General features: G+C 52.2%; 1 protein-coding gene across 1 annotated transcript in view; it reads left to right on the top strand.

Annotated features, from left to right (window-relative positions):
* LOC139256807 (calcium-binding protein 4-like) overlaps positions 1–18055 on the top strand; it is a gene marked incomplete at its 3' end in the record, with an annotated part of 152118 nt that extends 134063 nt beyond the window's left edge. Inside the window, exons 2-4 of the mRNA XM_070874315.1 lie at positions 11505–11535; positions 16722–16865; positions 17946–18055. Of these exons, the coding sequence (XP_070730416.1) occupies positions 11505–11535; positions 16722–16865; positions 17946–18055 (285 nt within the window). The remainder of the gene's footprint in view (positions 1–11504; positions 11536–16721; positions 16866–17945) is intronic.
* Positions 18056–25150: the final 7095 nt, after the last annotated feature.

Here is a 25150-nt window from a genome sequence, read left to right on the forward strand (position 1 = left end):
GGCTGGAGGAGGTTACAGAGATAGGGAGGGTGTAGAGGCTGGAGGAGGTTACAGAGATAGGGAGGGGTGTAGGGACTGGAGGAGGTTACAGAGATAGGGAGGGGTGTAGGGGCTGGAGGAGTTTACAGAGATAGGGAGGGCTGTAGGGACTGGAGGAGGTTACAGAGATAGGGAGGGTGTAGGGGCTGGAGGAGGTTATAGAGAGGGGGAGAGGGGTGTAGGGGCTGGAGGAGGTTACAGAGATAGGGCGTGGTGTAGGGGCTGGAGGGGGTTACAGAGATAGGGAGGGGTGCAGCTCTGGAGGTGGTTACAGAGATAGGCAGGGGTGTAGGGGCTGGAGGAGGTTACAGAGATAGGGAGGGGTGTAGGGGCTGGAGGAGGTTACAGAGATAGGGAGGTGTGTAGGGGCTGGAGGAGGTTACAGAGATAGGGAGGGGTGTAGGGGCTGGAGGAGGTTACAGAGATAGGGAGGGTGTAGTGGCTGGAGGAGGTTATAGAGATAGGGAGTGGTGTAGGGGCTGGAGGGGGTTACAGAGATAGGGAGATGTGTAGGGGCTGAAGGAGGTTACAGAGATAGGGAGGTGTGTAGGGGCTGGAGGAGGTTACAGAGATAGGGAGGGGTGTATGGGCTGGAGGAGATTACAGATAGAGGGAGGGGTGTAGGGGCTGGAGGAGGTTACAGAGATAGGGAGGTGTGTTGGGGCTGGAGGAGGTTAAAGAGATAGGGAGGGGTGTAGGGGCTGGAGGAGGTTTCAGAGATAGGGAGGGTGTAGGGGCTGGAGGAGGTTACAGAGATCGGGAGGGGTGTAGGGGCTGGAGGAGGTTACAGAGATAGTGAGGGGTGTCGGGGCTGGAGGAGGTTTCAGAGATAGGAAGGGTGTAGGGACTGGAAGAGGTTACAGAGATAGGGAGGGTATAGGGGCTGGAGGAGGTTACTGAGATAGGGAGGGTGTAGGGGCTGGTGGAGGTTACAGAGAGGGGGAGGGGTGTAGGGACTGGAGGAGGTTACAGAGATAGGGAGGGGTGTACGGGCTGGAGGGGTTTACAGAGATAGTGAGGTGTCTAGGGGCTGGAGGATGTTACAGAGATAGGGAGGTGTCTAGGGGCTGGAAGAGGTTACAGAGATAGGGAGGGGTGTAGGGGCTGTAGGGAGTTACAGAGATAGGGAGCGGTGTAGGGGCTGGAGGAGGTTACAGAGATAGGGAGGGGTGTAGGTGCTGGAATAGGTTACAGAGATAGGGAGGGGTGTAGGGGCTAGAGCAGGTTACAGAGATAGGGAGGGGTGTAGGGGCTGGAGCAGGTTATAGAGATAGGGAGGTGTCTTGGGGCTGGAGGTTACAGAGATAGGGAGGTGTGTAGGGACTGGAGGAGCTTACAGAGATAGGGAGGGTGTAGGGGCTGGAGGAGGTTACAGAGATAGGGAGGTGTGTAGGGGCTGGAGGAGGTTACAGAGATAGGGAGGGGTGTAGGGGCTGGAGGGAGTTACAGAGATAGGGAGGGGTGTAGGGGCTGGAGGGAGTTACAGAGATAGGGAGGGGTGGAGGGGCTGGAGGGGGTTACAGATATAGGGAGGGATGTAGGGGCTGTAGGGGGTTACAGAGATAGGGAGGTGTGTAGGGGCTGGAGGAGGTTACAGAGATAGGGAGGGTGTAGGGGCTGGAGGGGATTACTGAGATAGGGAGGTGTGTAGGGGCTGGAGGAGGTTACAGAGATAGGGAGGTGTGTAGGGGCTGGAGGAGGTTACAGAGTTAGGGAGGGGTGCAGCTCTGGAGGTGCTTACAGGGATAGGGAGGGGTGTCGGGGCTGGAGGAGGTTACAGAGTTAGGGAGTGGTGTAGGGGCTGGATGAGGTTACAGAGATAGGGAGGGGTGTAGGGGCTGGAAGAGGTTACAGAGATAGGGAGGGTGTAGTGGCTGGAGGAGGTTATAGAGATAGGGAGGGGTGTAGGGGCTGGAGGGGGTTACAGAGATAGGGAGGTGTGTAGGGGCTGGAGGGGGTTACAGAGATAGGGAGGGTGTAGAGGCTGGAGCGGGTTACAGAGATAGGGAGGGGTGTAGGGGCTGGAGGAGGTTACAGAGATAGGGAGGGGTGTTGGGGCTGTAGGGAGTTAAGAGATAGGGAGGTGTCTAGGGGCTGGAAGAGGTTACAGAGATAGGGAGGGGTGTAGGTGCTGGAGGAGGTTACAGAGATAGGGAGGGGTGTGGGGGCTGGAGGAGGTTACAGAGATAGGGAGGGGTGTGGGGGCTGGAGCAGGTTACAGAGATAGGGAGAGGTGTTGGGGCTGGAGGAGGTTACAGAGATAGGGAGAGGTGTAGGGGCTGGAGCAGGTTATAGAGATAGGGAGGTGTCTAGGGGCTGGAGGTTACAGAGATAGGGAGGGGTGTAAGGACTGGAGGAGGTTACAGAGATAGGGAGAGGTGTAGGGGCTGGAGCAAGTTACAGAGATAGGGAGGTGTGTAGGGGCTGGAGGAGGTTACAGAGATAGGGAGGGGTGTATGGGCTGGAGGAGGTTACAGAGTTAGGGAGGGGTGCAGCTCTGGAGGTGCTTACAGGGATAGGGAGGGGTGTAGGGGCTGGAGGAGGTTACAGAGTTAGGGAGTGGTGTAGGGGCTGGAGGAGGTTACAGAGATAGGGAGGGGTGTAGGGGCTGGAAGAGGTTACAGAGATAGGGAGGGTGTAGTGGCTGGAGGAGGTTATAGAGATAGGGAGGGGTGTAGGGGCTGGAGGGGGTTACAGAGATAGGGAGGTGTGTAGGGGCTGGAGGGGGTTACAGAGATAGGGAGGGTGTAGAGGCTGGAGCGGGTTACAGAGATAGGGAGGGGTGTAGGGGCTGGAGGAGGTTACAGAGATAGGGAGGTGTGTTGGGGCTGTAGGGAGTTAAGAGATAGGGAGGTGTCTAGGGGCTGGAAGAGGTTACAGAGATAGGGAGGGGTGTAGGTGCTGGAGGAGGTTACAGAGATAGGGAGGGGTGTGGGGGCTGGAGCAGGTTACAGAGATAGGGAGAGGTGTTGGGGCTGGAGGAGGTTACAGAGATAGGGAGAGGTGTAGGGGCTGGAGCAGGTTATAGAGATAGGGAGTTGTCGAGGGGCTGGAGGTTACAGAGATAGGGAGGGGTGTAGGGGCTGGAGCAGGTTACTGAGATAGGGAGGTGTGTAGGGACAGGAGGAGGTTACAGAGATAGGGAGGGGTGTAGGGGCTGGAAGGGGTTACAGAGATAGGGAGGTGTGTAGGGGCTGGAGGGGGTTACAGAGATAGGGAGGGTGTAGAGGCTGGAGCGGGTTACAGAGATAGGGAGGGGTGTAGGGTCTGGAGGAGGTTACAGAGATAGGGAGGGGTGTTGGGGCTGTAGGGAGTTACAGAGATAGGGAGGGGTGTAGGGGCTGGAGGAGGTTACAGAGATAGGGAGGGGTGCAGCTCTGGAGGTGGTTACAGAGATAGGGAGGGGTGTAGGGGCTGGAGGAGGTTACAGAGATAGGGAGGGTGTAGGGACTGTAGGGGGTTACAGAGATAGGGAGGGTGTAGGGGCTGGAAGAGGTTACAGAGATAGGGAGGGGTGTAGGGGCTGGAGGAGGTTACAGAGATAGGGAGGGGTGTAGGGGCTGGAGGGGGTTACAGAGATAGGGAGGGGTGTAGGGACTGCAGGAGGTTACAGAGATAGGGAGGAGTGTAGGGGCTGGAGGAGGTTACAGAGCTAGGGAGGGTGTAGGGACTGGAGGGGGTTACAGAGATAGGGAGGGTGTAGGGGCTGGAAGAGGTTACAGAGATAGGGAGGGGTGTAGGGGCTGGAGGAGGTTACAGAGATAGGGAGGAGTGTAGGGGCTGGAGGAGGTTACAGAGATAGGGATGGGTGTAGGGACTGGAGGAGGTTACAGAGATAGGGAGGGTGTAGGGGCTGGAGGGGGTGTAGGGGCTGGAGGGGGTTACAGAGATAGGGAGGGGTGTAGGTGCTGGAGGGGGTTACAGAGATAGGGAGGGGTGTAGGGGCTGGAGGAGCTTACAGAGATAGGGAGGGGTGTAGGGGCTGGAGGGGGTTACAGAGATAGGGAGGGGTGTAGGGGCTGGAGGAGGTTACAGAGATAGGGAGGGTGTAGGGGCTGGAGGAGGTTACAGAGATAGGGAGGGGTGTAGAGGCTGGAGGAGGTTACAGAGATAGGGAGGGGTGTCGGGGCTGGAGGGGGTTATAGAGATGGGGAGAGATGTAGGGGTTGGAGGAGGTTACAGAGATAGGGAGGGGTGTCGGGGCTGGAGGAGGTTACAGAGATAGGGAGGGGTGTAGGGGCTGGAGGAAGTTACAGAGATAGGGAGGGGTGTAGGGGCTGGAGGGGGTTATAGAGATAGGGAGTGGTGCAGGGGCTGGAGGAAGTTACAGAGATAGGGAGGGGTGTAGGGGCTGGATGGGGTTACAGAGATAGGGAGGGGTGTAGGGACTGGAGGAGGTTACAGAGATAGGGAGGGGTGTCGGGGCTGGAGGAGGTTACAGAGATAGGGAGGGGTGTAGGGGCTGGAGGGGGTCATAGAGATGGGGAGGGGTGTCGGAGCTGGAGGAGGTTACAGAGATAGGGAGGGTGTCGGGGCTGGAGGAGGTTACAGAGATAGGGAGGGGTGTAGGGGCTGGAGGGGGTTACAGAGATAGGGAGGGTGTCGGGGCTGGAGGAGGTTACAGAGATAGGGAGGGGTGTAGGGGCTGGAGGGGGTTACAGAGATAGGGAAGGGTGCAGGGGCTGGAGGGGGTTACAGAGATAGGGATCGGTGTAGGGGCTGGAGGAGGTTACAGAGATAGGGAGGGGTGTCGGGGCTGGAGGGGGTTACAGAGATAGGGAGGTGTGTCGGGGCTGGAGGGGGTTACAGAGATAGGGAGGGGTGTAGAGGCTGGAGGAGGTTACAGAGATAGGGAGGGGTGTAGGGGCTGGAGGTGGTTACAGAGATAGGGAGGGGTGTAGGGGCTGGAGGAGGTTACAGAGATAGTTAGGGGTATAGGGGCTGGAGGAGGTTACAGAGTTAGGGAGGGCTGTAGGGGCTGGAGGTGGTTACAGAGATAGGGAGGGGTGTAGGGGCTGGAGGAGGTTACAGAGATAGGGAGGGGTGCAGGGGCTGGAGGGGGTTACAGAGAGGGGGAGGGGTGTAGGGGCTGGAGGAGGTTACAGAGATAGGGAGGGGTGTAGGGGCTGGAGGAGGTTACAGAGATAGGGAGGGGTGTCGGGGCTGGAGGGGGTTACAGAGATAGGGAGGGGTGTAGGGGCTGGAGGGGGTTACAGAGATAGGGAGGGGTGTCGGGGCTGGAGGAGGTTACAGAGATAGGGAGGGTGTAGGGGCTGGAGGAGGTTACAGAGATAGGGAGGGTGTAGGGGCTGGAAGAGGTTACAGAGATAGGGAGGGGTGTAGGGGCTGGAGGAGGTTACAGAGATAGGGAGGGGTGTAGGGGCTGGAGGGGGTTACAGAGATAGGGAGGGGTGTAGGGACTGCAGGAGGTTACAGAGATAGGGAGGAGTGTAGGGGCTGGAGGAGGTTACAGAGATAGGGAGGGTGTAGGGACTGGAGGGGGTTACAGAGATAGGGAGGGTTTAGGGGCTGGAAGAGGTTACAGAGATAGGGAGGGGTGTAGGGACTGGAGGAGGTTACAGAGATAGGGAGGGGTGTAGGGGCTGGAGGGGGTTACAGAGATAGGGAGGAGTGTAGGGGCTGGAGGAGGTTACAGAGATAGGGATGGGTGTAGGGACTGGAGGGGGTTACAGAGATAGGGAGGGTGTAGGGGCTGGAGGGGGTTACAGAGATAGGGAGGGTGTAGGGGCTGGAGGGGGTGTAGGGGCTGGAGGGGGTTACAGAGATAGGGAGGGGTGTAGGTGCTGGAGGGGGTTACAGAGATAGGGAGGGGTGTAGGGGCTGGAGGAGGTTACAGAGATAGGGAGGGGTGTAGGGGCTGGAGGGGGTTACAGAAATAGGGAGGGGTGTAGGGGCTGGAGGAGGTTACAGAGATAGGGAGGGTGTTGGGGCTGGAGGAGGTTACAGAGATAGGGAGGGGTGTAGGGGCTGGAGGAGGTTACATAGATAGTGAGGGGTGTCGAGGCTGGTGGGGGTTATAGAGATGGTGAGAGATGTAGGGGCTGGAGGAGGTTACAGAGATAGGGAGGTGTGTCGGGGCTGGAGGAGGTTACAGAGATAGGGAGTGGTGTAGGGGCTGGAGGAGGTTACAGAGATAGGGAGGGGTGTAGGGGCTGGAGGGGGTTATAGAGATAGGGAGTGGTGCAGGGGCTGGAGGAATTTACAGAGATAGGGAGGGGTGTAGGGGCTGGAGGGGGTTACAGAGATAGGGAGGGGTGTAGGGACTGGAGGAGGTTACAGAGATAGGGAGGGGTGTCGGGGCTGGAGGAGGTTACAGAGATAGGGAGGGGTGTAGGGGCTGGAGGGGGTTATAGAGATGGGGAGGGGTGTAGGAGCTGGAGGAGGTTACAGAGATAGGGAGGGGTGTAGGGGCAGGAGGAGGTTACAGAGATAGGGAGGGTGTAGGGGCTGGAGGGGGTTACAGAGATAGGGAGGGGTGTAGGGGCAGGAGAAGGTTACAGAGATAGGGGGGTGTGTAGGGGCTGGAGGGGGTTACAGAGATGGGGAGGGGTGTAGGAGCTGGAGGAGGTTACAGAGATGGGGAGGGGTGTCGTGTCTGGAGGAGGTTACAGAGATAGGGAGGGTGTAGGGGCTGGAGGAGGTTACAGAGATAGGGAGGGGTATAGGGGCTGGAGGGGGTTACAGAGATAGGGAGGGGTGTCGGGTCTGGAGGAGGTTACAGAGATAGGGAGGGGTGTAGGGGCTGGAGGAGGTTACAGAGATAGGGAGGTGTGTAGGGGCTGGAGGAGGTTACAGAGATAGGGATGGGTGTAGGGGCTGGAGGAGGTGACAGAGATACTGAAGGGGTGTAGGGGCTGGAGGGGGTTACAGAGATAGGGAGGGGTGCAGGGGCTGGAGGGGTTACAGAGATAGGGAGGGGTGTAGGGGCTGGAGGGGGTTACAGAGATAGGGATCGGTGTAGGGGCTGGAGGAGGTTACAGAGATAGGGAGGCGTGTAGGGGCTGGAGGAGGTTACAGAGATAGGGAGGGGTGTAGGGGCTGGAGGGGGTTACAGAGATAGGGAGAGGTGTAGGGGCTGGAGGAGGTTACAGAGATAGGGAGGGTTGCAGGAGCTGGAGGGGGTTACAGAGATAGGGAGGGGTGTAGGGGCTGGAGGAGGTTACAGAGATAGGGAGGGGTGTAGGGGCTGGAGGAGGTTACAGAGAGAGGGAGGGGTGTAGGGGCTGGAGGGGGTTACAGAGATAGGGAGGGATGTCGGGGCTGGAGGGGGTTACAGAGATAGGGAGGTGTGTCGGGGCTGGAGGGGGTTACAGAGATAGGGAGGGGTGTAGAGGCTGGAGGAGGTTACAGAGATAGGGAGGGGTGTAGGGGCTGGAGGAGGTTACAGAGATAGTTAGGGGTGTAGGGGCTGGAGGAGGTTACAGAGATAGGGAGGGGTGTAGGGGCTGGAGGGGGTTACAGAGATAGGGAGGGTGTAGGGGCTGGAGGAGGTTACAGAGATAGGGAGGGTGTAGGGGCTGGAGGAGGTTACAGAGATAGGGAGGGTGTAGGGGCTGGAGGGGGTTACAGAGATAGGGAGGGTGTAGGGGCTGGAGGAGGTTACAGAGATAGGGAGGGGTGTAGGGGCTGGAGGAGGTTACAGGGATAGGGAGGGGTGTAGGGCTGGAGGGGGTTACAGAGATAGGGAGGGGTGTAGGGGCTGGAGGGGGTTACAGAGATAGGGAGGGGTGTAGGGGCTGGAGGAGGTTACAGAGATAGGGAAGGTGTAGGGGCTGGAGGAGGTTACAGAGATAGGGAGTGGGTGTAGGGGCTGGAGGAGGTTACAGAGTTAGGGAGGGGTGTAGGGGCTGGAGGTGGTTACAGAGATAGGGAGGGGTGTAGGGGCTGGAGGGGGTTACAGAGATAGGGAGGGGTGTAGGGGCTGGAGGAGGTTACAGAGATAGGGAGGGATGTAGGGGCTGGAGGGGGTTACAGAGATAGGGAGGGGTGTAGGGGCTGGAGGGGGTTACAGAGATAGGGAGGGTGTAGGGGCTGGAGGAGGTTACAGAGATAGGGAGGGGTGCAGGGGCTGGAGGGGGTTACAGAGAGGGGGAGGGGTGTAGGGGCTGGAGGGGGTTACAGAGATAGGGAGGGGTGTAGGGGCTGGAGGGGGTTACAGAGATAGGGAGGGGTGCCGGGGCTGGAGGAGGTTACAGAGATAGGGAGAGGTGTAGGGGCTGGAGGGGGTTACAGAGATAGGGAGGGGTGTAGGGGCTGGAGGGGGTTACAGAGATAGGGAGGGGTGTAGGGGCTGGAGGGGGTTACAGAGATAGGGAGGGGTGTCGGGGCTGGAGGAGGTTACAGAGATAGGGAGGGTGTAGGGGCTGGAGGAGGTTACAGAGATAGGGAGGGTGTAGGGGCTGGAAGAGGTTACAGAGATAGGGAGGGGTGTAGGGGCTGGAGGAGGTTACAGAGATAGGGAGGGGTGTAGGGGCTGGAGGGGGTTACAGAGATAGGGAGGGGTGTAGGGACTGCAGGAGGTTACAGAGATAGGGAGGAGTGTAGGGGCTGGAGGAGGTTACAGAAATAGGGAGGGTGTAGGGACTGGAGGGGGTTACAGAGATAGGGAGGGTGTAGGGGCTGGAAGAGGTTACAGAGATAGGGAGGGGTGTAGGGGCTGGAGGAGGTTACAGAGATAGGGAGGGGTGTGGGGACTGCAGGAGGTTACAGAGATAGGGAGGAGTGTAGGGGCTGGAGGAGGTTACAGAGATAGGGATGGGTGTAGGGACTGGAGGAGGTTACAGAGATAGGGAGGGTGTAGGGGCTGGTGGGGGTGTAGGGGCTGGAGGGGGTTACAGAGATAGGGAGGGTTGTAGGTGCTGGAGGGGGTTACAGAGATAGGGAGGGGTGTAGGGGCTGGAGGAGGTTACAGAGATAGGGAGGGGTGTAGGGGCTGGAGGGGGTTACAGAGATAGGGAGGGGTGTAGGGGCTGGAGGAGGTTACAGAGATAGGGAGGGTGTAGGGGCTGGAGGAGGTTACAGAGATAGGGAGGTGTGTAGGGGCTGGAGGAGGTTACAGAGATAGGGAGGGGTGTCGGGGCTGGTGGGGGTTATAGAGATGGTGAGAGATGTAGGGGCTGGAGGAGGTTACAGAGATAGGGAGGGGTGTAGGGGCTGGAGAAGGTTACAGAGATAGGGAGGGGTGTAGGGGCTGGAGGAGGTTACAGAGATAGGGAGGTGTGTAGGGGCTGGAGGGGGTTACAGAGATAGGGAGGGGTGTAGGGGCTGGAGAAGGTTACAGAGATAGGGAGGGGTGTAGGGGCAGGAGGAGGTTACACAGATAGGGAGGGGTGTAGAGGCTGGAGGGGGTTACAGAGATAGGGAGGGGTGTAGGGGCTGGAGGAGGTTACAGAGATAGGGAGGGGTGTAGGGGCTGGAGAAGGTTACAGAGATAGGGAGGGGTGTAGGGGCTGGAGGAGGTTACAGAGATAGGGAGGTGTGTAGGGGCTGGAGGAGGTTACAGAGATAGGGAGGGGTGTAGGGGCTGGAGGAGGTGACAGAGATACTGAGGGGGTGTAGGGGCTGGAGGGGGTTACAGAGATAGGGAGGGGTGCAGGGGCTGGAGGGGTTACAGAGATAGGGAGGGGTGTAGGGGCTGGAGGGGGTTACAGAGATAGGGATCGCTGTAGGGGCTGGAGGAGGTTACAGAGATAGGGAGGCGTGTAGGGGCTGGAGGAGGTTACAGAGATAGGGAGGGGTGTAGGGGCTGGAGGGGGTTACAGAGATAGGGAGAGGTGTAGGGGCTGGAGGAGGTTACAGAGATAGGGAGGGGTGCAGGAGCTGGAGGGGGTTACAGAGATAGGGAGGGGTGTAGGGGCTGGAGGAGGTTACAGAGATAGGGAGGGGTGTAGGGACTGGAGGGGGTTCCAGAGATAGGGAGGGGTGTAGAGGCTGGAGGAGGTTACAGAGATAGGGAGGGGTGTAGGGGCTGGAGGAGGTTACAGAGATGGGGAGGGGTGTAGGGGCTGGAGGAGGTTACAGAGATAGGGAGGGGTGCAGGGGCTGGAGGAGGTTACAGAGATAGGGAGGGGTGCAGGGGCTGGAGGAGGTTACAGAGAGAGGGAGGGGTGTAGGGGCTGGAGGGGGTTACAGAGATAAGGAGGGGTGTCGGGGCTGGAGGGGGTTACAGAGATAGGGAGGTGTGTCGGGGTTGGAGGGGGTTACAGAGATAGGGAGGGGTGTCGAGGCTGGAGGAGGTTACAGAGATAGGGAGGGGTGTAGGGGCTGGAGGAGGTTACAGAGATAGTTAGGGGTGTCGGGGCTGGAGGAGGTTACAGAGATAGGGAGGGGTGTAGGGGCTGGAGGGGGTTACAGAGATAGGGAGGGTGTAGGGGCTGGAGGAGGTTACAGAGATAGTGAGGGTGTTGGGGCTGGAGGAGGTTACAGAGATAGTGAGGGTGTAGGGGCTGGAGGAGGTTACAGAGATAGGGAGGGTGTAGGGGCTGGAGGAGGTTACAGAGATGGGGAGGGGTGTAGGGGCTGGAGGAGGTTACAGGGATAGGGAGGGGTGTAGGGGCTGGAGGGGTTACAGAGATAGGGAGGGGTGTAGGGGCTGGAGGGGGTTACAGAGATAGGGATCGCTGTAGGGGCTGGAGGAGGTTACAGAGATAGGGAGGGGTGTAGGGGCTGGAGGGGGTTACAGAGATAGGGAGGGGTGTCGGGGCTGGAGGAGGTTACAGAGATAGGGAGGGGTGTCGGGGCTGGAGGGGGTTACAGAGATAGGGAGGGGTGTAGGGACTGCAGGAGGTTACAAGAGATAGGGAGGAGTGTAGGGTCTGGAGGAGGTTACAGAGATAGGGAGGGTGTAGGGACTGGAGGGGGTTACAGAGATAGGGAGGGTGTAGGGGCTGGAGGGGGTTACAGAGATAGGGAGGGTGTAGCGGCTGGAGGAGGTTACAGAGATAGGGAGGGGTGTAGGGACTGCAGGGGGTTACAGAGATAGGGAGGAGTGTAGGGTCTGGAGGAGGTTACAGAGATAGGGAGGGTGTAGGGACTGGAGGGGGTTACAGAGATAGGGAGGGTGTAGGGGCTGGAGGGGGTTACAGAGATAGGGAGGGTGTAGCGGCTGGAGGGGGTTACAGAGAGGGGGAGACGATTTGTGACATGAGCTGACCTATCCCAGTTTCACGAAGTATCTCGACATGACTGAAGACCCTCAGGTGCCACCTCCCTCGCTGTGGTGTGGAACATTGAACAGAGACCAGAGCTGCCACCGATGTTAGGTGGGGGTGAGGAAGGGTCGTGTGTGGGGAGGGGGAGTGTGTGGGGGGTGGGGAAGGGTCGAGTGTGGGGGCAGGGGGAGGGGCTGTGTGTGGGTGAGGGCTGAGACAGCGATGGTGGGGAATAACTGCGTTGGCACATTTTGCGAACTGGATAACTGAAGCACTCTGTCTTGTGACCCACAGGAACGGGAATTGGCCTTGGAGGAAATGGAAGGTACGTGCAGACCACACACAGTCACCCCACAGAGCTCCCCGAGATCTCCCAGCGTCACGGAAAACAGCCTCAAGCACAGACCCCGTGTAAAGAGGGAGCCCCTCCATCAGGGACCCAGCCCCAGCATCATCATAGACAGTCCCTCAGAGTTGACTCTTCACACGAGTCCTCAGGTGACTGAACAGCCCAATACAGGAACCACAGTCCCTGTCACAGGGGGGACAGACAGTGGTTGAGGGAAGGGGAGGGAGGGACAGATAGACGTTGAGGGAAGGGGAGGGAGGGACAGATAGACGTTGAGGGAAGGGGAGGGTGGGACAGATAGACGTTGAGGGAAGGGGAGGGTGGGACAGATAGACGTTGAGGGAAGGGGAGGGAGGGACAGATAGACGTTGAGGGAAGGTGAGGGTGGGACAGACAGACGTTGAGGGAAGAGGTGGGTGGGACAGACAGACGTTGAGGGAAGGGGAGGGTGGGACAGATAGACGTTGAGGGAAGGGGAGGGTGGGACAGACAGACGTTGAGGGAAGGGGAGGGTGGGACAGATAGACGTTGAGGGAAGGGGAGGGTGGGACAGACAGACGTTGAGGGAAGGGGAGGGTGGGACAGATAGACGTTGAGGGAAGGGGAGGGTGGGACAGATAGACGTTGAGGGAAGGGGAGGGTGGGACAGACAGACGTTGAGGGAAGGGGAGGGTGGGACAGATAGACGTTGAGGGAAGGGGAGGGTGGGGCACATAGACGTTGAGGGAAGGGGAGGGTGGGACAGATAGACGTTGAGGGAAGGGGAGGGTGGGACAGATAGACGTTGAGGGAAGGGGAGGGTGGGACAGACAGACAGTGGTTGAGGGAAGGGGAGGGTGGGACTGGTTTGCCGCATGCTCCTTCCGCTGCCTGCGCTTGGTCTCTGCACGCTCTCGGCGACGAGACTCGAGGTGCTCAGCGCCCTCCCGGATGCACTCCCTCCACTCCGGGCGGACTGGTCTTTGGGCAATGGGGCTCCCAGGTGTCGGTGGGGATGTTGCACTTTATATCAGGGAGGTCTTTGAGGGTGGGTCCCTTGTAACGTTCCCTCTGCCCACCTTTGGCCCGTTTGCCCGTGAAGGAGTTCCGAGTAGAGCGCTTGCTTTGGGGAGTCTCGTGTCTGGGGACATGTGAACAATGTGGCCCTGCCCAGCGGAGCTGGTCGAGTGTGGTCAGTGCTTCGATGCTGGGGATGTTGGGCCTGATCGAGGACGCTAACGTTGGTGCGTCTGTCCTCCCGGGGGATTTGTAGGATCTTGCGGAGACAGCGTTGGTGGTATTTCTCCAGCGACTTGAGGTGTCTACTGTACATGGTCCATGTCTCTGAGCTATACAGGAGGGTGGGTATCACTACAGCCCTGTAGACCATGAGCTGGGTGCTGGGGGTGAGATACCTACTGTACATGGTCCATGTATCTGAGCTATACAGGAGGGTGGGTATTACTCCAGTCCTGTAGACCATGAGCTGGGTGCTGGGGGTGAGGTACCTACTGTACATGGTCCATGTATCTGAGCGAAACAGGAGGGTGAGTATCACTACAGCCCTGCAGACAATGAGCTGGGTGCTGGGGGTGAGGTACCTACTGTACATGGTCCATGTATCTGAACTATACAGGAGGGTGGGTATTACTACAGTCCTGTAGACCATGAGCTGGGTGCTGGGGGTGAGATACATACTGTACATGGTCCATGTATCTGAGCTATACAGGAGGTGGGTATTACTACAGCCCTGTAGACCATGAGCTGGGTGCTGGGGGTGAGGTACCTACTGTACACGGTCCATGTATCTGAGCTATACAGGAGGGTGGGTATTACTACAACCCTGTAGACCATGAGCTGGGTGCTGGGGGTGAGATACCTGCTGTACATGGTCCATGTATCTGAGCTATACAGGAGGGTGGGTATTACTACAGCCCTGTAGACCATGAGCTGGGGGTGAGGTACCTACTGTACATGGTCCATGTATCTGAGCTATACAGGAGGTGGATATTACTACAGCCCTGTAGACCATGAGCTGGCTGCTGGGGGTGAGATACCTACTGTACATGGTCCATGTATCTGAGCTACACAGGAGGGTGGGTATTACTACAGCCCTGTAGACCATGAGCTGGGTGCTGGGGGTGAGATACCTACTGTACATGGTCCATGTATCTGAGCTATACAGGAGGGTGGGTATTACTACAGCCCTGTGGACCATGAGCTGGTGGTGAGGTACCTACTGTACATGGTCCATGTATCTGAGCTATACAGGAGGTGGGTATTACTACAGCCCTGTAGACCATGAGCTGGGTGCTGGGGGTGAGATACCTACTGTACATGGTCCATGTATCTGAGCTATACAGGAGGGTGGGTATTACTACAGCCCTGTAGACCATGAGCTGGGTGCTGGAGGTGAGGTACCTACTGTACATGGTCCATGTATCTGAGCTATACAGGAGGGTGGATATTACTACAGCCCTGTAGACCATGAGCTGGGTGCTGGGGGTGAGATACCTACTGTACATGGTCCATGTATCTGAGCTATACAGGAGGGTGGGTATTACTACAGCCCTGTAGACCATGAGCTGGGTGCTGGGGGTGAGATACCTACTGTACATGGTCCATGTATCTGAGCTATACAGGAGGGTGGGTATTACTACAGTCCTGTAGACCATGAGCTGGGTGCTGGGGGTGAGATACCTACTGTACATGGTCCATGTATCTGAGCTATACAGGAGGGTGGGTATTACTACAGCCCTGTAGACCATGAGCTGGGTGCTGGGGGTGAGATACCTACTGTACATTGTCCATGTATCTGAGCTATACAGGAGGGTGGGTATTACTACAGCCCTGTAGACCATGAGCTGGGTGCTGGGGGTGAGATACCTACTGTACATGGTCCATGTCTCTGAGCTATACAGGAGGGTGGGTATTACTACAGCCCTGTAGACCATGAGCTGTGTGCTGGGGGTGAGATACCTACTGTACATGATCCATGTCTCTGAGCTATAAAGGAGGGTGGATATTACTACAGCCCTGTAGACCATGAGCTGGGTGCTGGGGGTGAGGTACCTACTGTACATGGTCCATGTCTCTGAGCCATACAGGAGGGTGGGTATTACTACAGCCCTGTAGACCATGAGCTGGGTGCTGGGGGTGAGATACCTACTGTACATGATCCATGTCTCTGAGCTATAAAGGAGGGTGGATATTACTACAGCCCTGTAGACCATGAGCTGGGTGCTGGGGGTGAGATACCTACTGTACATGGTCCATGTATCTGAGCTATACAGGAGGGTGGGTATTACTACAGCCCTGTAGACCATGAGCTGGGTGCTGGGGGTGAGATACCTACTGTACATGGTCCATGTATCTGAGCTATACAGGAGGGTGGGTATTACTACAGCCCTGTAGACCATGAGCTGGGTGCTGGGGGTGAGATACCTCCTGTACATGGTCCATGTATCTGAGCTATACAGGAGGGTGGGTATTACTACAATCCTGTAGACCATGAGCTGGGTGCTGGGGGTGAGATACCTACTGTACATGGTCCGTGTATCTGAGCTATACAGGAGCTGAGTATTACTACAACCCTGTAGACCATGAGTTGGGTGCTGGGGGTGAGGTACCTCCTGTACACGGTCCATGTATCTGAGCTATACAGGAGGGTGGGTATTACGACAACCCTGTAGACCATGAGCTGGGTGCTGAGGGTGAGATACCTACTGTACACGGTCCATGTATCTGAGCTATACAGGAGGGTGGGTATTACTACAGTCCTGTAGACCATGAGCTGGGTGCTGGGGGTGAGATACCTACTGTACATGGTTCATGTATCTGAGCTATACAGGAGGGTGGGTATTACTACAGCCCTGTAGACCATGAGCTGGGTGCTGGGGGTGAGGTACCTACTGTACACGGTCCATGTATCTGAGCTATACAGGAGGGTGGGTATTACTACAGCCCTGTAGACTATGAGCTGGGTGGTGGGGGTGAGATACCTACTGTACATGGTCCATGTATCTGAGCTATACAGGAGGGTGGGTATTACTACAGCCCTGTAGACCATGAGCTGGGTGCTGGGGGTGAGATACCTACTGTACATGGTCCATGTCTCTGAGCTATACAGGAGGTGGGTATTACTACAGCCCTGTAGACCATGAGCTGGGTGCTGGGGGTGAGATACCTACTGTACATGGTCCATGTATCTGAGCTATACAGGAGGGTGGGTATTACTACAGCCCTGTAGACCATGAGCTGGGGGTGAGGTACCTACTGTACATGGTCCATGTATCTGAGCTATACAGGAGGGTGGGTATTACTACAGCCCTGTAGACCATGAGCTGGGGGTGAGATACCTCCTGTACATGGTCCATGTATCTGAGCTATACAGGAGGGTGGGTATTACTACAACCCTGTAGACCATGAGCTGGGTGCTGGGGGTGAGATACCTACTGTACACGGTCCATGTATCTGAGCTGTACAGGAGGGTGGGTATTACGACAACCCTGTAGACCATGAGCTGGGTGCTGGGGGTGAGATACCTACTGTACACGGTCCATGTATCTGAGCTATACAGGAGGGTGGGTATTACTACAGTCCTGTAGACCATGAGCTGGGTGCTGGGGGTGAGATACCTACTGTACATGGTCCATGTATCTGAGCTATACAGCAGGGTGGGTATTACTACAGCCCTGTAGACCATGAGCTGGGTGCTGGGGGTGAGATACCTACTGTACATGGTCCATGTATCTGAGCCATACAGGAGGGTGTGTATTACTACAGCCCTGTAGACCATGAGCTGGGTGCTGGGGGTGAGATACCTACTGTACATGGTCCATGTATCTGAGCCATACAGGAGGGCGGGTATTACTACAGCCCTGTAGACCATGAGCTGGGTGCTGGGGGTGAGATACCTACTGTACATGGTCCATGTATCTGAGCTATACAGGAGGGCGGGTATTACTACAGCCCTGTAGACCATGAGCTGGGTGCTGGGGGTGAGATACCTACTGTACAAGGACGCTGTTTCAGGAGGGTGTCACTCGGTCAGCTACGCTGTTTATTGGGCGTCTTGCTCTGTGAAGCCTCCTTTCCCGGGGAGGGAGGGTGTGAGGAGTCGTCTAACTAAGGTCCCCCCTGGCCCCTTCCCCCAACGATTTATTTTTTGTGTCGTGATACAGAGATCTCCGAAGCCTTTCATGAGTTCGACACAGATCAGGACGGTTACATCAGCTACAAGGACCTTGGCGAGTGTATGAGGACGATGGGATACATGCCAACTGAAATGGAGCTGTTGGAGGTGAACCAACAGATTAAAATGAGACGTATGTATACCTCCAACCTGTCCCATCAAACACTCCCAGGGCAGGTACAGCACGGGGTTAGATGCAGAGTAAAGCTCTCTCTATACTGTCCCATCAAACACTCCCAGCGCAGGTACAGGGGGTTAGATACAGAATAAAGCTCCCTCTACACTGTCCCATCAAACACTCCCAGGGCAGGGACAGGGGGTTAGATACAGAGTAAAGCTCCCTCTACACTGTCCCATCAAACACTCCCAGGGCAGGTACAGGGGGTTAGATACAGAGTAAAGCTCCCTCTACACTGTCCCATCAAACACTCCCAGGGCAGGTACAGCACGGGGTTAGATACAGAGTAAAGCTCCCTCTACACTGTCCCATCAAACACTCCCAGGGCAGGTACAGGGGGTTAGATACAGAGTAAAGCTCCCTCTACACTGTCCCATCATACACTCCCAGGGCAGGTACAGGGGGTTAGATACAGAGTAAAGCTCACTCGACACTGTCCCATCAAACACTCCCAGGGCAGGTACAGGGGGTTAGATACAGAGTAAAGCTCCATCTACACTGTCCCATCAAACACTCCCAGGTCAGGTACAGCACGGGGTTAGATACAGAGTAAAGCTCCCTCTACACTGTCCCATCAAACACTCCCAGGTCAGGTACACCACGGGGTTAGATACAGAGTAAAGCTCCCTCTACACTGTCCCATCAAACACTCCCAGGGCAGGTACAGGGGGTTAGATACAGAGTAAAGCTCCCTCTACACTGTCCCATCAAACACTCCCAGGGCAGGTACAGGGGGTTAGATACAGAGTAAAGCTCCCTCTACACTGTCCCATCAAACACTCCCAGGGCAGGTACAGGGGGTTGATACAGAGTAAAGCTCCCTCTACACTGTCCCATCAAACACTCCCAGGGCAGGTACAGGGGGTTAGATACAGAGTAAAGCTCCCTCTACACTGTCCCATCAAACACTCCCAGGGCAGGTACAGGGGTTTAGATACAGAGTAAAGCTCCCTCTACACTGTCCCATCAAACACTCCCAGGGCAGGTCCAGGGGGTTAGATAAAGAGTTAACCTAGTTGTTGTTTGTTTTGTTAGTTGGGGGTCGTGTGGATCTCGAGGACTTTGTGGAATTAATGGCCCCCAAGTTGCTCCGGGAGACTGCTCACATGGTTGGTGTACGGGAGCTGGAATTTGCTTTCAAAGAGGTTTGTTCTCTTATCCCCTCCGACCGTTACCACAGTCAGCTGCTTAGATTAGTGCTCTAGTTAGAATAGCGACCAGATTACATCAGTGATCTGGTCACACCAGTTACCAACCGACACTAGTAATCTGGTAAATCTAGTCACCGGCCTAGATTCACTTCCCCGGTCAAAGCCGGTTGTAGTAGCTCTTCAATTAGAATGTTCAGGTCGGTTAGTCGGTTATTTATTTGGTGAGATTAGTTTTTGTTGTTTGTTTACATTAGTTAGTTAGTTAATTTTTGGATTAAATCAGTTACCCGTTTAGTTTGATCGTTGGGTTAGATCAGTCACTGGGTTAGTTTGATTGTTGGGTTAGATCAGTCACTGGGTTAGTTTGATTGTTGGATTAGATCAGTCACTGGGTTAGTTTGATTGTTGGGTTAGATCAGTCACTGGGTTAGTTTGATTGTTGGGTTAGATCAGTAACTGGGTTAGTTTGATTGTTGGATTAGATCAGTCACTGGGTTAGTTTGATTGTTGGGTTAGATCAGTCACTGGGTTAGTTTGATTGTTGGATTAGATCAGTCACTGGGTTAGTTTGATTGTTGGATTAGATCAGTCACTGGGTTAGTTTGATTGTTGGGTTAGATCAGTCACTGGTTTTGTATGATTGTTGGGTTAGATCAGTCACTGGGTTAGTTTGATTGTTGGATTAGATCAGTCACTGGGTTAGTTTGATTGTTGGATTAGATCAGTCACTGGGTGAGTTTGATTGTTGGATTAGATCAGTCACTGGGTTAGTTTGATTGTTGGGTTAGATCAGTCACTGGGTTAGTTTGATTGTTGGATGAGATCAGTCACTGGGTTAGTTTGATTGTTGGATTAGATCAGTCACTGGGTTAGTTTGATTGTTGGGTTAGATCAGTCACTGGTTTTGTTTGATTGTTGGGTTAGATCAGTCACAGGGTTAGTTTGATTGTTGGATTAGATCAGTCACTGGGTTAGTTTGATTGGTTAGATCAGTCACTGGGTTTGTTTGATTGTTGGGTTAGATCAGTCACTGGGTGAGTTTGATTGTTGGGTTAGATCAGTCACTGGGTTAGTTTGATTGTTGGGTTAGATCAGTCACTGGGTGAGTTTGATTGTTGTGTTAGATCAGTCACTGGGTTAGTTTGATTGTTGGGTTAGATCAATCACTGGGTTAGTTTGATTGTTGGGTTAGATGAGTCACTGGGTTAGTTTGATTGTTGGATTAGATCAGTCACTGGGTTAGTTTGATTGTTGGGTTAGATCAGTCACTGGGTTCGTTTGATTGTTGGATTAGATCAGTCACTGGGTGAGTTTGATTGTTGGGTTAGATCAGTCACTGGGTGAGTTTCGTTGTTGGGTTAGATCAGTCACTGGGTTAGTTTCGTTGTTGGGTTAGATCAGTCACTGGGTTAGTTTGATTGTTGGATTAGATCAGTCACTGGGTTAGTTTGATTGTTGGATTAGATCAGTCACTGGGTGAGTTTGATTGGTTAGATCAGTCACTGGGTGAGTTTGATTGTTGGATTAGATCAGTCACTGGGTTAGTTTGATTGTTGGGTTAGATGAGTCACTGGGTTAGTTTGATTGTTGGGTTAGATCAGTCACTGGGTTAGTTTGATTGTTGGGTTAGATCAGTCACTGGGTGAGTTTGATTGTTGGGTTAGATCAGTCACTGGGTGAGTTTGATTGTTGGGTTAGATCAGTCACTGGGTTAGTTTGATTGTTGGGTTAGATCAGTCACTGGGTGAGTTTGATTGTTGGGTTAGATCAGTCACTGGGTTAGTTTGATTGTTGGATTAGATCAGTCACTGGGTTAGTTTGATTGTTGGGTTAGATCAGTCACTGGGTGAGTTTGATTGTTGGGTTAGATCAGTCACTGGGTTAGTTTGATTGTTGGATTAGATCAGTCACTGGGTTAGTTTGATTGTTGGATTAGATCAGTCACTGGGTTAGTTTGATTGTTGGATTAGATCAGTCACTGGGTTAGTTTTGATTGTTGGGTTAGATCAGTCACTGGGTTAGTTTGATTGTTGGATTAGATCAGTCACTGGGTCAGTTTGATTGTTGGGTTAGATCAGTCACTGGGTGAGTTTGATTGTTGGATTAGATCAGTCACTGGGTCAGTTTGATTGTTGGATTAGATCAGTCACTGGGTTAGTTTGATTGTTGGATTAGATCAGTCACTGGGCCAGTTTGATTGTTGGATTAGATCAGTCACTGGGTCAGTTTGATTGTTGGGTTAGATCAGTCACTGGGTCAGTTTGATTGTTGGGTTAGATCAGTCACTGGGTTAGTTTGATTGTTGGATTAGATCAGTCACTGGGTCAGTTTGATTGTTGGATTAGATCAGTCACTGGGTTAGTTTAATTGTTGGGTTAGATCAGTCACTGGGTTCGTTTGATTGGTTAGATCAGTCACTGGGTGAGTTTGATTGTTGGGTTAGATCAGTCACTGGGTTAGTTTGATTGTTGGGTTAGATCAGTCACTGGGTTAGTTTGATTGTTGGGTTAGATCAGTCACTGGGTTAGTTTGATTGTTGGATTAGATCAGTCACTGGGTTAGTTTGATTGTTGGGTTAGATCAGTCACTGGGTGAGTTTGATTGTTGGGTTAGATCAGTCACTGGGTGAGTTTGATTGTTGGATTAGATCAGTCACTGGGTGAGTTTGATTGTTGGGTTAGATCAGTCACTGGGTTAGTTTCGTTGTTGGGTTAGATCAGTCACTGGGTTAGTTTCGTTGTTGGATTAGATCAGTCACTGGGTGAGTTTGATTGTTGGATTATATCAGTCACTGGGTCAGTTTGATTGTTGGGTTAGATCAGTCACTGGGTTAGTTTGATTGTTGGGTTAGATCAGTCACTGGGTTAGTTTGATTGTTGGATTAGATCAGTCACTGGGTGAGTTTGATTGTTGGATTAGATCAGTCACTGGGTTAGTTTGATTGTTGGGTTAGATCAGTCACTGGGTTAGTTTGATTGTTGGATTAGATCAGTCACTGGGTTAGTTTGATTGTTGGGTTAGATCAGTCACTGGGTTAGTTTGATTGTTGGGTTAGATCAGTCACTGGGTTAGTTTGATTGTTGGGTTAGATCAGTCACTGGGTGAGTTTGATTGTTGGATTAGATCAGTCACTGGGTCAGTTTGATTGTTGGATTAGATCAGTCACTGGGTTAGTTTGATTGTTGGGTTAGATCAGTCACTGGGTTAGTTTGATTGTTGGATTAGATCAGTCACTGGGTTAGTTTGATTGTTGGATTAGATCAGTCACTGGGTTAGTTTCGTTGTTGGGTTAGATCAGTCACTGGGTTAGTTTGATTGTTGGATTAGATCAGTCACTGGGTGAGTTTGATTGTTGGGTTAGATCAGTCACTGGGTTAGTTTGATTGTTGGATTAGATCAGTCACTGGGTGAGTTTGATTGTTGGATTAGATCAGTCACTGGGTCAGTTTGATTGTTGGGTTAGATCAGTCACTGGGTTAGTTTGATTGTTGGATTAGATAAGTCACTGGGTGAATTTGATTGTTGGGTTAGATCAGTCACTGGGTTAGTTTGATTGTTGGGTTAGATCAGTCACTGGGTTAGTTTGATTGTTGGATTAGATCAGTCACTGGTTTAGTTTGATTGTTGGATTAGATCAGTCACTGGGTCAGTTTGATTGTTGGATTAGATCAGTTACTGGGTTAGTTTGATTGTTGGATTAGATCAGTCACTGGGTTAGTTTGATTGTTGGGTTAGATCAGTCACTGGGTTAGTTTGATTGTTGGGTTAGATCAGTCACTGGGTTAGTTTGATTGTTGGGTTAGATCAGTCACTGGGTGAGTTTGATTGTTGGATTAGATCAGTCACTGGGTCAGTTTGATTGTTGGATTAGATCAGTCACTGGGTTAGTTTGATTGTTGGGTTAGATCAGTCACTGGGTTAGTTTGATTGTTGGATTAGATCAGTCACTGGGTTAGTTTGATTGTTGGATTAGATCAGTCACTGGGTTAGTTTCGTTGTTGGGTTAGATCAGTCACTGGGTTAGTTTGATTGTTGGATTAGATCAGTCACTGGGTGAGTTTGATTGTTGGGTTAGATCAGTCACTGGGTTAGTTTGATTGTTGGATTAGATCAGTCACTGGGTGAGTTTGATTGTTGGATTAGATCAGTCACTGGGTCAGTTTGATTGTTGGGTTAGATCAGTCACTGGGTTAGTTTGATTGTTGGATTAGATAAGTCACTGGGTGAATTTGATTGTTGGGTTAGATCAGTCACTGGGTTAGTTTGATTGTTGGGTTAGATCAGTCACTGGGTTAGTTTGATTGTTGGATTAGATCAGTCACTGGTTTAGTTTGATTGTTGAATTAGATCAGTCACTGGGTCAGTTTGATTGTTGGATTAGATCAGTTACTGGGTTAGTTTGATTGTTGGATTAGATCAGTCACTGGGTTAGTTTGATTGTTGGATTAGATCAGTCACTGGGTCAGTTTGATTGTTGGATTAGATCAGTCACTGGGTTAGTTTGATTGTTGGATTAGATCAGTCACTGGGTTAGTTTGATTGTTGGATTAGATCAGTCACTGGGTTAGTTTGATTGTTGGATTAGATCAGTCACTGGGTTAGTTTGATTGTTGGATTCGATCAGTCACTGGGTCAGTTTGATTGTTGGGTTAGATCAGTCACTGGGTCAGTTTGATTGTTGGATTAGATCAGTCACTGGGTTAGTTTGATTGTTGGGTTAGATCAGTCACTGGGTTAGTTTGATTGTTGGATTAGATCAGTCACTGGGTTAGTTTGATTGTTGGGTTAGATCAGTCACTGGGTTAGTTTGATTGTTGGGTTAGATCAGTCACTGGGTTAGTTTGATTGTTGGGTTAGATCAGTCACTGGGTTAGTTTGATTGTTGGGTTAGATCAGTCACTGGGTTAGTTTGATTGTTGGGTTAGATCAGTCACTGGGTTAGTTTGATTGTTGGATTAGATCAGTCACTGGGTTAGTTTGATTGTTGGGTTAGATCAGTCACTGGGTTAGTTTGTTTGTTGGGTTAGATCAGTCACTGGTTTTGTTTGATTGTTGGGTTAGATCAGTCACTGGGTTAGTTTGATTGTTGGATTAGATCAGTCACTGGGTTAGTTTGATTGTTGGGTTAGATCAGTCACTGGGTTCGTTTGATTGTTGGATTAGATCAGTCACTGGGTTAGTTTGATTGTTGGATTAGATCAGTCACTGGGTTAGTTTGATTGTTGGGTTAGATCAGTCACTGGGTGAGTTTGATTGTTGGATTAGATCAGTCACTGGGTGAGTTTGATTGTTGGGTTAGATCAGTCACTGGGTTACTTTGATTGTTGGGTTCGATCAGTCACTGGGTTAGTTTGATTGTTGGGTTAGATCAGTCACTGGGTTAGTTTGATTGTTGGATTAGATCAGTCACTGGGTGAGTTTGATTGTTGGGTTAGATCAGTCACTGGGTTAGTTTGATTGTTGGATTAGATCAGTCACTGGGTTAGTTTGATTGTTGGATTAGATCAGTCACTGGGTGAGTTTGATTGTTGGGTTAGATCAGTCACTGGGTTAGTTTGATTGTTGGGTTAGATCAGTCACTGGGTTAGTTTGATTGTTGGATTAGATCAGTCACTGGGTGAGTTTGATTGTTGGATTAGATCAGTCACTGGGTTAGTTTGATTGTTGGATTAGATCAGTCACTGGGTTAGTTTGATTGTTGGATTAGATCAGTCACTGGGTTAGTTTGATTGTTGGATTAGATCAGTCACTGGGTGAGTTTGATTGTTGGGTTAGATCAGTCACTGGGTTAGTTTGATTGTTGGGTTCGATCAATCACTGGGTTAGTTTGATTGTTGGATTAGATCAGTCACTGGGTTAGTTTGATTGTTGGATTACATCAGTCACTGGGTTAGTTTGATTGGTTAGATCAGTCACTGGGTGAGTTTGATTGGTTAGATCAGTCACTGGGTTAGTTTGATTGTTGGGTTAGATCAGTCACTGGGTTAGTTTGATTGGTTAGATCAGTCACTGGGTTAGTTTGATTGTTGGGTTAGATCAGTCACTGGGTGAGTTTGATTGTTGGGTTAGATCAGTCACTGGGTTAGTTTGATTGTTGGATTAGATCAGTCACTGGGTGAGTTTGATTGTTGTGTTAGATCAGTCACTGGGTGAGTTTGATTGTTGGATTAGATCAGTCACTGGGTTAGTTTGATTGTTGGGTTAGATCAGTCACTGGGTGAGTTTGATTGTTGGGTTAGATCAGTCACTGGGTTAGTTTGATTGTTGGATTAGATCAGTCACTGGGTTAGTTTGATTGTTGGATTAGATCAGTCACTGGGTTAGTTTTATTTTTTGGTTAGATCAGTCACTGGGTTAGTTTGATTGTTGGATTAGATCAGTCACTGGGTGAGTTTGATTGTTGGGTTAGATCAGTCACTGGGTTAGTTTGATTGTTGGATTAGATCAGTCACTGGGTTAGTTTGATTGTTGGGTTAGATCAGTCACTGGGTTAGTTTGATTGTTGGATTAGATCAGTCACTGGGTGAGTTTGATTGTTGGGTTAGATCAGTCACTGGGTTAGTTTGATTGTTGGATTAGATCAGTCACTGGGTTAGTTTGATTGTTGGATTAGATCAGTCACTGGGTTAGTTTGATTGTTGGGTTAGATCAGTCACTGGGTGAGTTTGATTGTTGGGTTAGATCAGTCACTGGGTTAGTTTGATTGTTGGGTTCGATCAATCACTGGGTTAGTTTGATTGTTGGATTAGATCAGTCACTGGGTTAGTTTGATTGTTGGATTACATCAGTCAGTGGGTTAGTTTGATTGGTTAGATCAGTCACTGGGTGAGTTTGATTGGTTAGATCAGTCACTGGGTTAGTTTGATTGTTGGGTTAGATCAGTCACTGGGTTAGTTTGATTGTTGGGTTAGATCAGTCACTGGGTTAGTTTGATTGGTTAGATCAGTCACTGGGTTAGTTTGATTGTTGGGTTAGATCAGTCACTGGGTGAGTTTGATTGTTGGGTTAGATCAGTCACTGGGTTAGTTTGATTGTTGGATTAGATCAGTCACTGGGTGAGTTTGATTGTTGTGTTAGATCAGTCACTGG

This window comes from Pristiophorus japonicus, unplaced genomic scaffold (genome assembly GCF_044704955.1).
Source record: "Pristiophorus japonicus isolate sPriJap1 unplaced genomic scaffold, sPriJap1.hap1 HAP1_SCAFFOLD_775, whole genome shotgun sequence".
Lineage (NCBI taxonomy): Eukaryota > Metazoa > Chordata > Chondrichthyes > Pristiophoridae > Pristiophorus > Pristiophorus japonicus.